Genomic DNA, 9,406 nt, shown 5'->3' with positions numbered 1-9,406 from the left:
TATATTTTGACGCTAGACCCATCTAGCATCAAAATCTAGGATTTAATGAGATTTTTTAGATGGGTGAACCCACGTTGCGTCAATGACATGCAAGGTAGGCGTTCCTGTCCAAAAAATAACTCAAAGTCCCCTGTGCCTCATTTATCCTTCCATGCAAAAAAGGTGCATGGGTGGGAGGTGGGCCTAAATAGTGGCGCTAAGCCTGCTTAGTGCCATTATTTAACGCCTGAGTCAGACCAAGCGTTAGGGGACGTGTGGACCCATCTCCATGGTCAAACACGATGGAATGGGCCCACAGGTGCCCACCTGAAGCCCCAGGAACACCCCAGCCCACACCAGAGGGACACCAGAGGATGGGGTACCCAATCCCAGATAAGTAGGGTAAGTATTTTTTTTTGTATTATCTAAGTGCCATTGGGGAGCCTGAAATGGGCCCCCCTCCATTACACTGGTTGCAGTGGCCATGCCCAGGGGACACTGGTGCCCTGTGCTGGCCGTTGGGGTGGTGGGCATGACTCCTGTCTTTTCTAGACAAGAGTCATGTGGTATGCATGGTTTTACGTCAGGAAATGACGCTAGGCTGGTTAACTGCATTTTTTTTGCCTCTAACCAGTCTAGCATCATTTTTTAAGGCAAAACCCCATTTCCCGTACCTCCACCCCCACTCAGCTAACGTAATTTCTCCTGCTGCTAGCCCAACCTCACGGCCGGCTTGCGGGGTTCCATAAATTTGGCACCAACCCGGCGCTTTGGAATGACGCAAGCCGGCGCTATACTTTTTGCAGTAAAACTGTGTTTGTGCAAAAGTATAAATATGGCCCCTAGTATATCTCCTGGCCCCGTTCAGTTCGTGCAACCACTCCACTCCACTCCCAGCCGGCGTTTCTCAGGCCTTACCTCTCATCTAGCTCGAAACATTCTCCTTTGTTGGCTGTCTGAGAGGGGGAGGCACCCCGCCCATTTCAAGCCGCTGCTGGTCCCCTTTGCTCAGCCCCATGCTACTTCATACCTGACTGCGCGCACCGTGGTAGCACTCTTTTATGGCCGTTCGCCTCATCTCGTCTGTCAGCCCAGGAAGGAACTGCTCGATGGTTCGGCTTTTAAGTTACCCTGCACCGCTGAGGAGCAGTTCAGGTTGTGGTGCGCGTATGTTAACAGCCGACTTCAATAACGTTTCAGGGGAACATATGCTGAAAGAACAATACAGCACGCCTTGAAAACTGCAGAATTAATAACCTTCTTTTTCATGGATTGTATTTGAAGTAATTGTCTTGTGAAGTAATTGAGAACTGTAACCATCACTTTCATGGCTTTGTTGAGATGTACATCTTGTAAAGTAATTGTGGTTCACCAAAAGCAAACATTTTAGCAAAGATTTATAAATAATATGCTGGTGCAAGTTTGTAGGTTAACATAAAGACTGGACGAAAAATATAGTATTTATTTCATTTTGTGTAAAACACGAGTTCTCGTTGTAAATTGAAAATAAACAGGCTTTATCCTGCAGTTTTCCTACTCTTGTGTTAAAACAAGTGATTAGATGTAAGCAGTGAAAATCGTGTACCGCATACGTCTCATCTCGCTTGTGCAGAAAGCTCAGGATAACTGACATCAGCGGCCCCTTTAACGCAGCTCCTGTATGTCACTTGAGCCTGACAGTGCCAGCTTGGGTTGTCAGGGAGCCCAGGAGTAGGGAGGAGCGATTGATTGTCTGGGGTTTCAGTGCTGCCACTGGCATGAAAGGACAAATTCCTCTTCGGGAATTAAACGCACTCAAGGCATTCTGAAGATGCTGCTCTGAACATCAAACGTTGTTTGCCAAGAGTGTCTTCAAGATGGATTTAGTGATTGAGCCATCTCAACTTTTTGAGACTTTTCTTTCCAGAAGACCTTTACTCCAGCCTCTGTGGGATTACCTGAGGTTCAACTACTCGGATGCCTTGCGATCACCCCTTTTCCCAGTGATCCTGACTGTGTCCTCGTATGTCATCTTCTGCATTCCCTACCTAATCTTCAATATTATGGGGAGGAAATGGACTTCAATCCACAAGTACAAAATTCAACAGAACCGGAACCCAACAGCAGCCATGATACTGAGCTGTGTAGGTGTGACCCTACGCAATCACTTGTTCTACATCTTCCCAGCATCAGTAGCACAGTGGTACTGGAGGCCCCCGGTTCCCCTCCCAGAAGAGTGTCCAACCATCCCTGAGATGGTTGTTGGAGTGGTAGGAAGCCTACTTCTCTTTGATTTCCAGTACTTCATCTGGCACCTGATCCACCACAAGAATAGGTGGCTGTACAAGACGTTTCATGCTCTTCACCATGACTACATAGCTCCCTTTTCATTGGCCACCCAATGCCTGGGTGGATGGGAACTGATTACTGTCGGCTTCTGGACCACCGCCAATCCCATACTCCTGCGGTGCCATCTGCTCACCACTTGGGTTTTCATGCTGTTTCACGTCTATGTGTCAGTGGAAGACCATAGTGGCTATGACTTGCCTTGGTCAACTTCACGTCTGGTCCCATTTGGCATCTATGGGGGACCCATAAAGCATGACATGCACCATCAAAAACCCATGAGCAACTATGCACCTCACTTCGCCCACTGGGACAAACTGTTTGGGACACATGCAGAATTTGGCTTCTCCAAAGGCTACCTGGAACCTGTTGCTCCCAATGGAACCTGCTGCATCAGCAGTCGCATGGATTCTTTGTACGATGAAGGGGTCCATCCAACAGAGCGAACTGCGGAGGAGAAGAAGGACAGATGAACGTTCTCTACCTCTTAATTTTCCTACCTAATGTACTAAACTGTAGCACATGGCTCCAGGTAATACAGATCTAATATGAGAGCACAGACCAGGGAACTACTGACGTACTTCCTTTATTTGCTAACCATTCAACTAAACCAATTTGATTCAGACTAAAGTGGCCTATATAGATTTGAATTGTGCACCGTCCAATGTCGTTAGCATGAGGTACCTGTGTGAATCGGTGGACATTTTTGTAGATGGGGGCTGTACGGTTGGAATATATTCGTTTCTGTGAATGTTGTATCTGTCTGTCTATCTATCTATCTATCTATCTATCTATCTATCTATCTATCTATCTATCTATCTATCTATCTATCTATCGTAATGTTTAAGCTAAGTTTAGCAACATGATATGCATCGTGTGTGCCTTAAAATGGTCGCACGACTTCCGAATGTGTCTATTGCTCTAAAAAGTAAAATGTTTCATTTAAGGATTTTTTTGGGAGTGCTGCATATCATTTCACTGTGTACAGCAAGTGTAGTTAAGACTATCCATCTGGTGTTAAGTGCACGTATTAGCATGATTTGTCCGCATGACCTTGCAAGCATGTAAAGTGCATGATAGAGCACTGCCTGGGAAGCACTGCCCTCCGCACACTTTTCCGAAGTCTAAAAGGGCTTTTGCTTCCTGTCCAGGAGGATTAAGGATTGTTTTCGCACGATCTGGAATTTAAGGATGTAACATAACTTCTGGTGACACAGGGGCACTGGAAGCCCATCCATATCCTCCCTTTTCCGCACATGGGTAACAAGTGCTATCTCCGGGATCTCAGCCTGCATGCATCGCCATCACCAATTTACAAACCATGTGAATTCGTGGACATTTATTTGCACACCGTGATACATTGGGCATCTTATAAAACATGATACTCCTCCACTGCAATTTTCATTGAAGCTTTACCTTTTTTGTAGTGATGTGGTTCAAACAGAGTCAAAGGCGAAAACGGGTTTTAAATGTGCGGCTCTTCTTAGGATGGCATGTCAGCCAGCTCTCAACAAAGCCCTTCCGATCAGACCTGGGAAAGAGCCAACGAAATGACCGCGAGTAACCTCCAGCACTACAAAGAGCCGCCATCCTCTAGTTTGGGATTCAGCTCCGTTTTCTTGGCTTTTGAAACCATCTGAGTTTAGAGATGCTAGTGGGAAAACGTTGTTTTTCCTATAATCACTGTCAATCACTTATGCTGTGTTGTGCATGGGGGAACTCACCTTCAGCGCTTGGGCGGAATCACACGATTTTGCACTGGGGCAAGGTTTCTGGAGCCTCCCGAATGACACATGTCATCATATATATGATATTCACATTTGCACTAGAGTAAATCTCAAGAGGGCCTGGGCATTGCTCAAGGTGCTCATGGAAGCCTTAGACTTCAGTAACGTAAATCTTTATGGATGCTGGTTGTTCATGAGTGTCTCTTGTTGGTACAGGCCTCCCCACATTTGCCCAAGTGCAAACATGTGAAAATGGTACAAAATGACACATGCCAATATGGCATAATCTGGGCTTCGAGTAAGTAATTAGCTAAACAAAAACTAAAAAAATCTCTGAATCTGGCCGTCAAAATTTACATGTTACCGAGGAGCACATTTACCAAAGCATGCAATCAATCAAAGATTGTGAAAAGGGAGTCTGATTTGAACGCATAAAGTCGTGGGGGGAGTTAGTTATTGATTTTCTACACATCTCTTTCATCGACGTTTTACAACTACTAAAAGTTGGTACTATTTACAAAAACACATGCCTTCCAAACAGTTTACTTCTCTTCATTTCATACATATATGCTCGTAATTATGTTTCTCTGTCGATATTTCACTGTTCTTTGTGTAATTTGTGGTTTAACAGTTTTGACTCCATTTATTTTATGAAATTCCTTGCTTTTCTTTAGGCTCATCAGAATAGTTGACATTCACAAATTTGTTTGCAGCTCAATCATAAACAGAGAGAGATTAGTGGAGTACCTCTTCAGAGGAGAACCCCTTGTAGCGGACCATCAGAGACCAAGTAAGCCCTTCAGTCGGTTGTGTGGCTCCACTAACAAAGTGACACTTAAATTAGCTATTCTTCTCAGATCAACTTAAAGTAAAGCCAAAACTATCAATAAATGTACAGTAATCTGTGAGACTAGAAGTGCTAATGTATTGCATTGCAGTGATGTAGTGCTTCCTACCCCAGATAAAGAGTTGATCCCAAAGTTAGTGGTATGTTATGTGTATTTGTAGAGCACACTATCAGCCAGGAGGGATTCTGCCACTGAGCAGGTGAAGAGCTTCACCTTGCAGGGCAGGAGGGGATTACTCACCAGCAAGGGTATCCTGATACTCAGCAGGTGAAGAGCTTTGCCTTGAAGGACCAGGGGGTGGGGGAGTTACTCAACGAGCTGGGTCAGATGGGAGGAGGAAGTTCTAATGTGTTAGGGAGGGTGTTCCATGCTTCAGGAGTGGCATAGGAAAAGCCTCAACCTCCGGCTTTGTTTCTGTGTCTGTCTGGAATATGTGTGAGTAGGAGTTCAGCTGAGCGAATGTGTTTTGAGGGTTAATGGAACGAGATGCAACCGTTCAGGTATGCTGGGCCTGTGTTGTATAGTGCTGTTAATGTGTGGGTAAGGAGTTTGAACTGAGGGCAATTGTGTATTGGGAGCCAGCAGAGCTCCCTGAGGTGTGGTGTGGTGTGATGCAAGTCCCACATGGAAGGTTGAGGATGAGTCTAGCTGCCATGGTCTGGATGGTTAGTAGTGTTCTGGTGAATTGCTTGGTGATTCTGGCATAGAGGGAGTTCCTGCAGTCTAGCCTGTTGGTGACAAGGTAGTAGGTGATGTTTTTTCTGGTGTTGCTATAGAGCTATTTGAAGATCTTCCTGAGTATGTGGAAGCAGGATGCATGATGACTGTCCCGAAGATCATTACTTCTGTCGTCAGTGTTGAGCTTGAGAAAGCTGGACTTCATCTAGGTGGTGACCTTGATCATGCAGGCGATGAGCTTGTTCATTGTGTTTGGGGTTTTATCAGCGTGGGATTGTATGAGGTGCATGTCATCAGCATAGAAGAATATGTTAGTGTTGGATGACCTTTGCTATTGGAGTCGGGATGAAGAGAGTAGGGCTGAGGGGAGAACCTTGAGGTATGCCCCAGAATAGATTTCAGGCTTCCAAGGTGTACAGTGCTACGCTGACCATTTGAGTTCTATCCGTCAAAAAGAAGCAGATCCAGCGGAGAGAGCAGGTTGTTGAATGCCGGATGGTGTGTGATACCGTGTTGAAGGTCACTGTGATATCCTGTAGGATGAGGGCTGCAGTCTCTACTCTACCTAGGGTGATGCAGATGTATGCAAATGTTATCTATTGCGGTAAAAAGTGCTGTTTCAGTGCTGCGGTTGTGTCTGAATCTGGACCTTGTGACGTTTGAGAAATAGTGGTTGATGTGGTGGTTGGTGAAATGTCTGTTAATGATCTTCTTTAATACCTTGGCCGGTGTAGTAAGAGGGAGATCAGTGCGCAATTTCTGAGTTTGGCTGGATCAGCATAAGGTTTCTTGAGTAAGGCAGTAACAGTGGTGTGTTTTCAATCAATCAATCAATCAATTAAATTTATAAAGCGCGCTACTCACCCGTGAGGGTCTCAAGGCGCTAGGGGTGGGGGTCACTGCTGCTCGAAGAGCCAGGTCTTGAGCTGCCTCCAGAAGGCGAGGTGGTCCTGGGTGGTCCTAAGGTGGGCGGGGAGGGAGTTCCATGTCTTGGCTGCCAGGTAGGAGAAGGATCTCCCACCCGCAGTAGTACGGCGGATGTGAGGGACGGCAGCGAGTGCGAGGCTAGTGGAACGAAGTAGACGGGTGGGCGTGTAGAAGGAGAGGCGACGGTTGAGGTATTCGGGGCCCTTATTGTGGAGGGCTTTGTGTGCTTGGGTGAGGAGCCTGAAGGTGATCCTTTTGTTGATGGGGAGCCAGTGCAGGTGTCTCAGGTGGGCGGAGATGTGGCTGTGGCGGGGTACGTCGAGGATGAGGCGTGCAGAGGCGTTTTGTATTCGCTGAAGACGTTTCTGAAGTTTTGCGGTGATTCCTGCGTATAGGGTGTTTCCGTAGTCTAGACGGCTCGTGACGAGGGCGTGGGTCACAGTTTTTCTGGTGTCGGTGGGGATCCAGCGGATGATCTTTCGGAGCATGCGGAGAGTGAGGAAGCAAGAGGAGGAGACGGCGTAGACTTGTTTGGTCATGGTGAGAAGGGGGTCCAGGATGAATCCGAGGTTGCGTGCGTGGTCTAAGGGGGTCGGTGCGTTGCCCAGGGCCGTGGGCCACCAGGAGTCGTCCCAGGCGGACGGGGTGTTTCCGAGGATGAGGACTTCCGTTTTGTCTGAGTTCAGCTTCAGGCGGCTGAGTTTCATCCATTCTGTGACGTCTTTCATTCCATCCTGCAGGTTGGGTTTGGTGGTGGCTGGGTCTTTGGTGAGGGAGAGTATCAACTGGGTGTCGTCGGCGTAGGAGATGATGTTGATGTTGTGTTTGCATGCAATGTCGGCGAGGGGGCTCATGTAGACATTGAAGAGAGTCGGGCTGAGCGAGGAGCCCTGTGGGCCACCGCAGATGATCTCGGTGGGATCCGAGCGGAACGGCGGGAGGTAGACTGATTGGGAGCGGTCAGAGAGAAAAGAGGCGATCCAATCCAGGGCCTGTCCTTGGATACCGGTGGAGCGGAGGCGGGATATTAGGGTGCGGTGGCAGACGGTGTCGAAGGCAGCCGAGAGGTCGAGGAGGATGAGGGCGGCTGTTTCTCCGTTGTCCAGCAGAGTTCGGATGTCGTTGGTGACTGCGATGAGGGCGGTTTCCGTGCTGTGGTTGGCTCTCTCCCTCCCATTTTTCTTCTTCCTTCTCTGCTCCCTCCCTTGTCCATTCCTCTTCGTTTTCTTCTGCTCTCTCCCTCGTCCATTTTTCTTCTTCCTTCTCTGCTCTCTCCCTTGTCCATTCCTCTTCATTTTCCTCTGCTCTCTCCCTTGTCCATTCCTCTTCGTTTTCCTCTGCTCTCTCCCTCATCCATTCTTCTTTGTTTTTCCTCTGTTCTCCCCCTGTCCTTTCAAGCTTCTGGGAAGCTGGCTGAGTCGATGGAGGTGTTGAACATCGGAGTTAGTGTTTCGCTGATTGGGGTGAGTCTCTTGTTGAAGTTGTGGGGGGCATGGGTTTGATGGGACGCCTGAGTGGGTGGGCTTAATGTCAACATCAGTCTTGTCTATGGTGATGGCTGGTTACATGGTCAGGGTCAGATCTTTGACCAAGACAGAAAGACTTACCGTAAAGTCAAAAGTGGTCCAGTTGCAGGCCGAAGTTTCCTTTTATGGATGTGAGTTTTTTGCAGAAACATTTTGAGACATTGTTGCAGATGTCTTGAGAGGGGATAATGGTGTCAGAGATGGCTGCAGGCATGGTGAAATTTCTGATGATAGGGAAGGTTTCCTTGCTGCAGTTGTAGTCAGCGTTGATGCGGTCTGATAGGGCTGCATGCTTGGTCTTCCAGATTTTTTGGTGATAGAGTCTCAGGGTGGTATTGAAGATGTCTTTGTCCTCAGTCTTGGCTTGTTCTCTACTTGCGTTCCAGTTGCTTACAGTGCCATTTCATCAGCCTGAGTTCTTCTGTGTACAAGCTGGCTTGTATTTCTATTCTTGCTGTTATGCCCTGCTTGAGATGGACTAGGGTGTTGGCACAGTGATCCAGGCATTGAAGTTCTTCACGTCTTCCATCAGGCTGCTGGTGGGTTTGGATCTGTGTGCAGAAAGGGTGAAACCCCAATCCATTTCTGGGATTTGTTTATAGCAGCGGTGGACAAGTTCAGTCGTGTTGTGTCTTCTGTGGTTTGGGAGAGCGATGCTGAAGATGATGAGGGCATGATCTGTCCAGGTGAAAGGTGATAGTTTGTTGACTGTGACATTGTTGAAGAATGGGAAAATTGGGTATAGGAGATGTCTGGCAACATGGGTGGCTTCAGTGACATGCTAGATGAGGGAAAGGTCCCTGAGACTTTTAAGATGGACAATCGAGTTGCAGTTGGTGTGGTCTTCAAGGTGAAAGTTCAGGTCTCTTAGGGCGATGAAGGTGCTGGAGACAATGATAACTGATGTGACAAAGTCTGTGATATCGGTGGCAAAGCTGGCATGGGGTCCTTGTGGTCTGCATACATGGGTTCCACTGGCTGTGATTTGTAGTTTCAAGGTGAGGTGTTACTTGTAGTTAGACGCAACATCCGTTGATTTGTTGCAGCTGAAGGTCTCCTTGAATATTATTGCAACTCCACCTCCAGGTTTGTGCTAACTGTCTTGTCTGGCAATATTGTAGCCAACGGGGATGGCAGTGGTGCTGTCTGGTGCCAAGGCTGGGTTCAGCCATGTTTCTGTAGCAATAGCAAGTCATGCAATTGGCACTTGGTCAGCAGGTCTATGATTTCTGTGCCGTTATTAGTGAGTAAGCAAGTGTTGAGCAGTATGCATGAGAGTGTGGTGTGCTGTGGTCTGTGTGGGTGTCGATGAGTGAAGCGCTGGGTGCAGTCATTGTGGGTGTGGGAGGGTGCATGAGAACTTGTAGGAGGTGCAGGTGAAAGATCCCTCCATGAT

At 47.6% G+C, this 9,406-nt stretch overlaps 1 protein-coding gene across 1 annotated transcript; it reads left to right on the top strand.

Annotated features, from left to right (window-relative positions):
- The first annotated feature begins 1,762 nt into the window (after positions 1-1,762).
- LOC138283192 (cholesterol 25-hydroxylase-like protein 1, member 2) lies at positions 1,763-4,811 on the top strand. The gene has a single exon (XM_069221250.1). It carries the CDS (start codon positions 1,836-1,838, stop codon positions 2,775-2,777), a length of 942 nt encoding a protein of 313 aa, XP_069077351.1. The 5' UTR covers positions 1,763-1,835; the 3' UTR covers positions 2,778-4,811.
- Positions 4,812-9,406: the final 4,595 nt, after the last annotated feature.

The sequence above is a fragment of the Pleurodeles waltl genome, chromosome 3_1 (genome assembly GCF_031143425.1).
Source record: "Pleurodeles waltl isolate 20211129_DDA chromosome 3_1, aPleWal1.hap1.20221129, whole genome shotgun sequence".
Classification (NCBI taxonomy): domain Eukaryota; kingdom Metazoa; phylum Chordata; class Amphibia; order Caudata; family Salamandridae; genus Pleurodeles; species Pleurodeles waltl.
The sequence above is the reverse complement of the archived record's forward strand: the minus strand, read 5'-3'. Positions and strand labels throughout refer to the sequence as shown.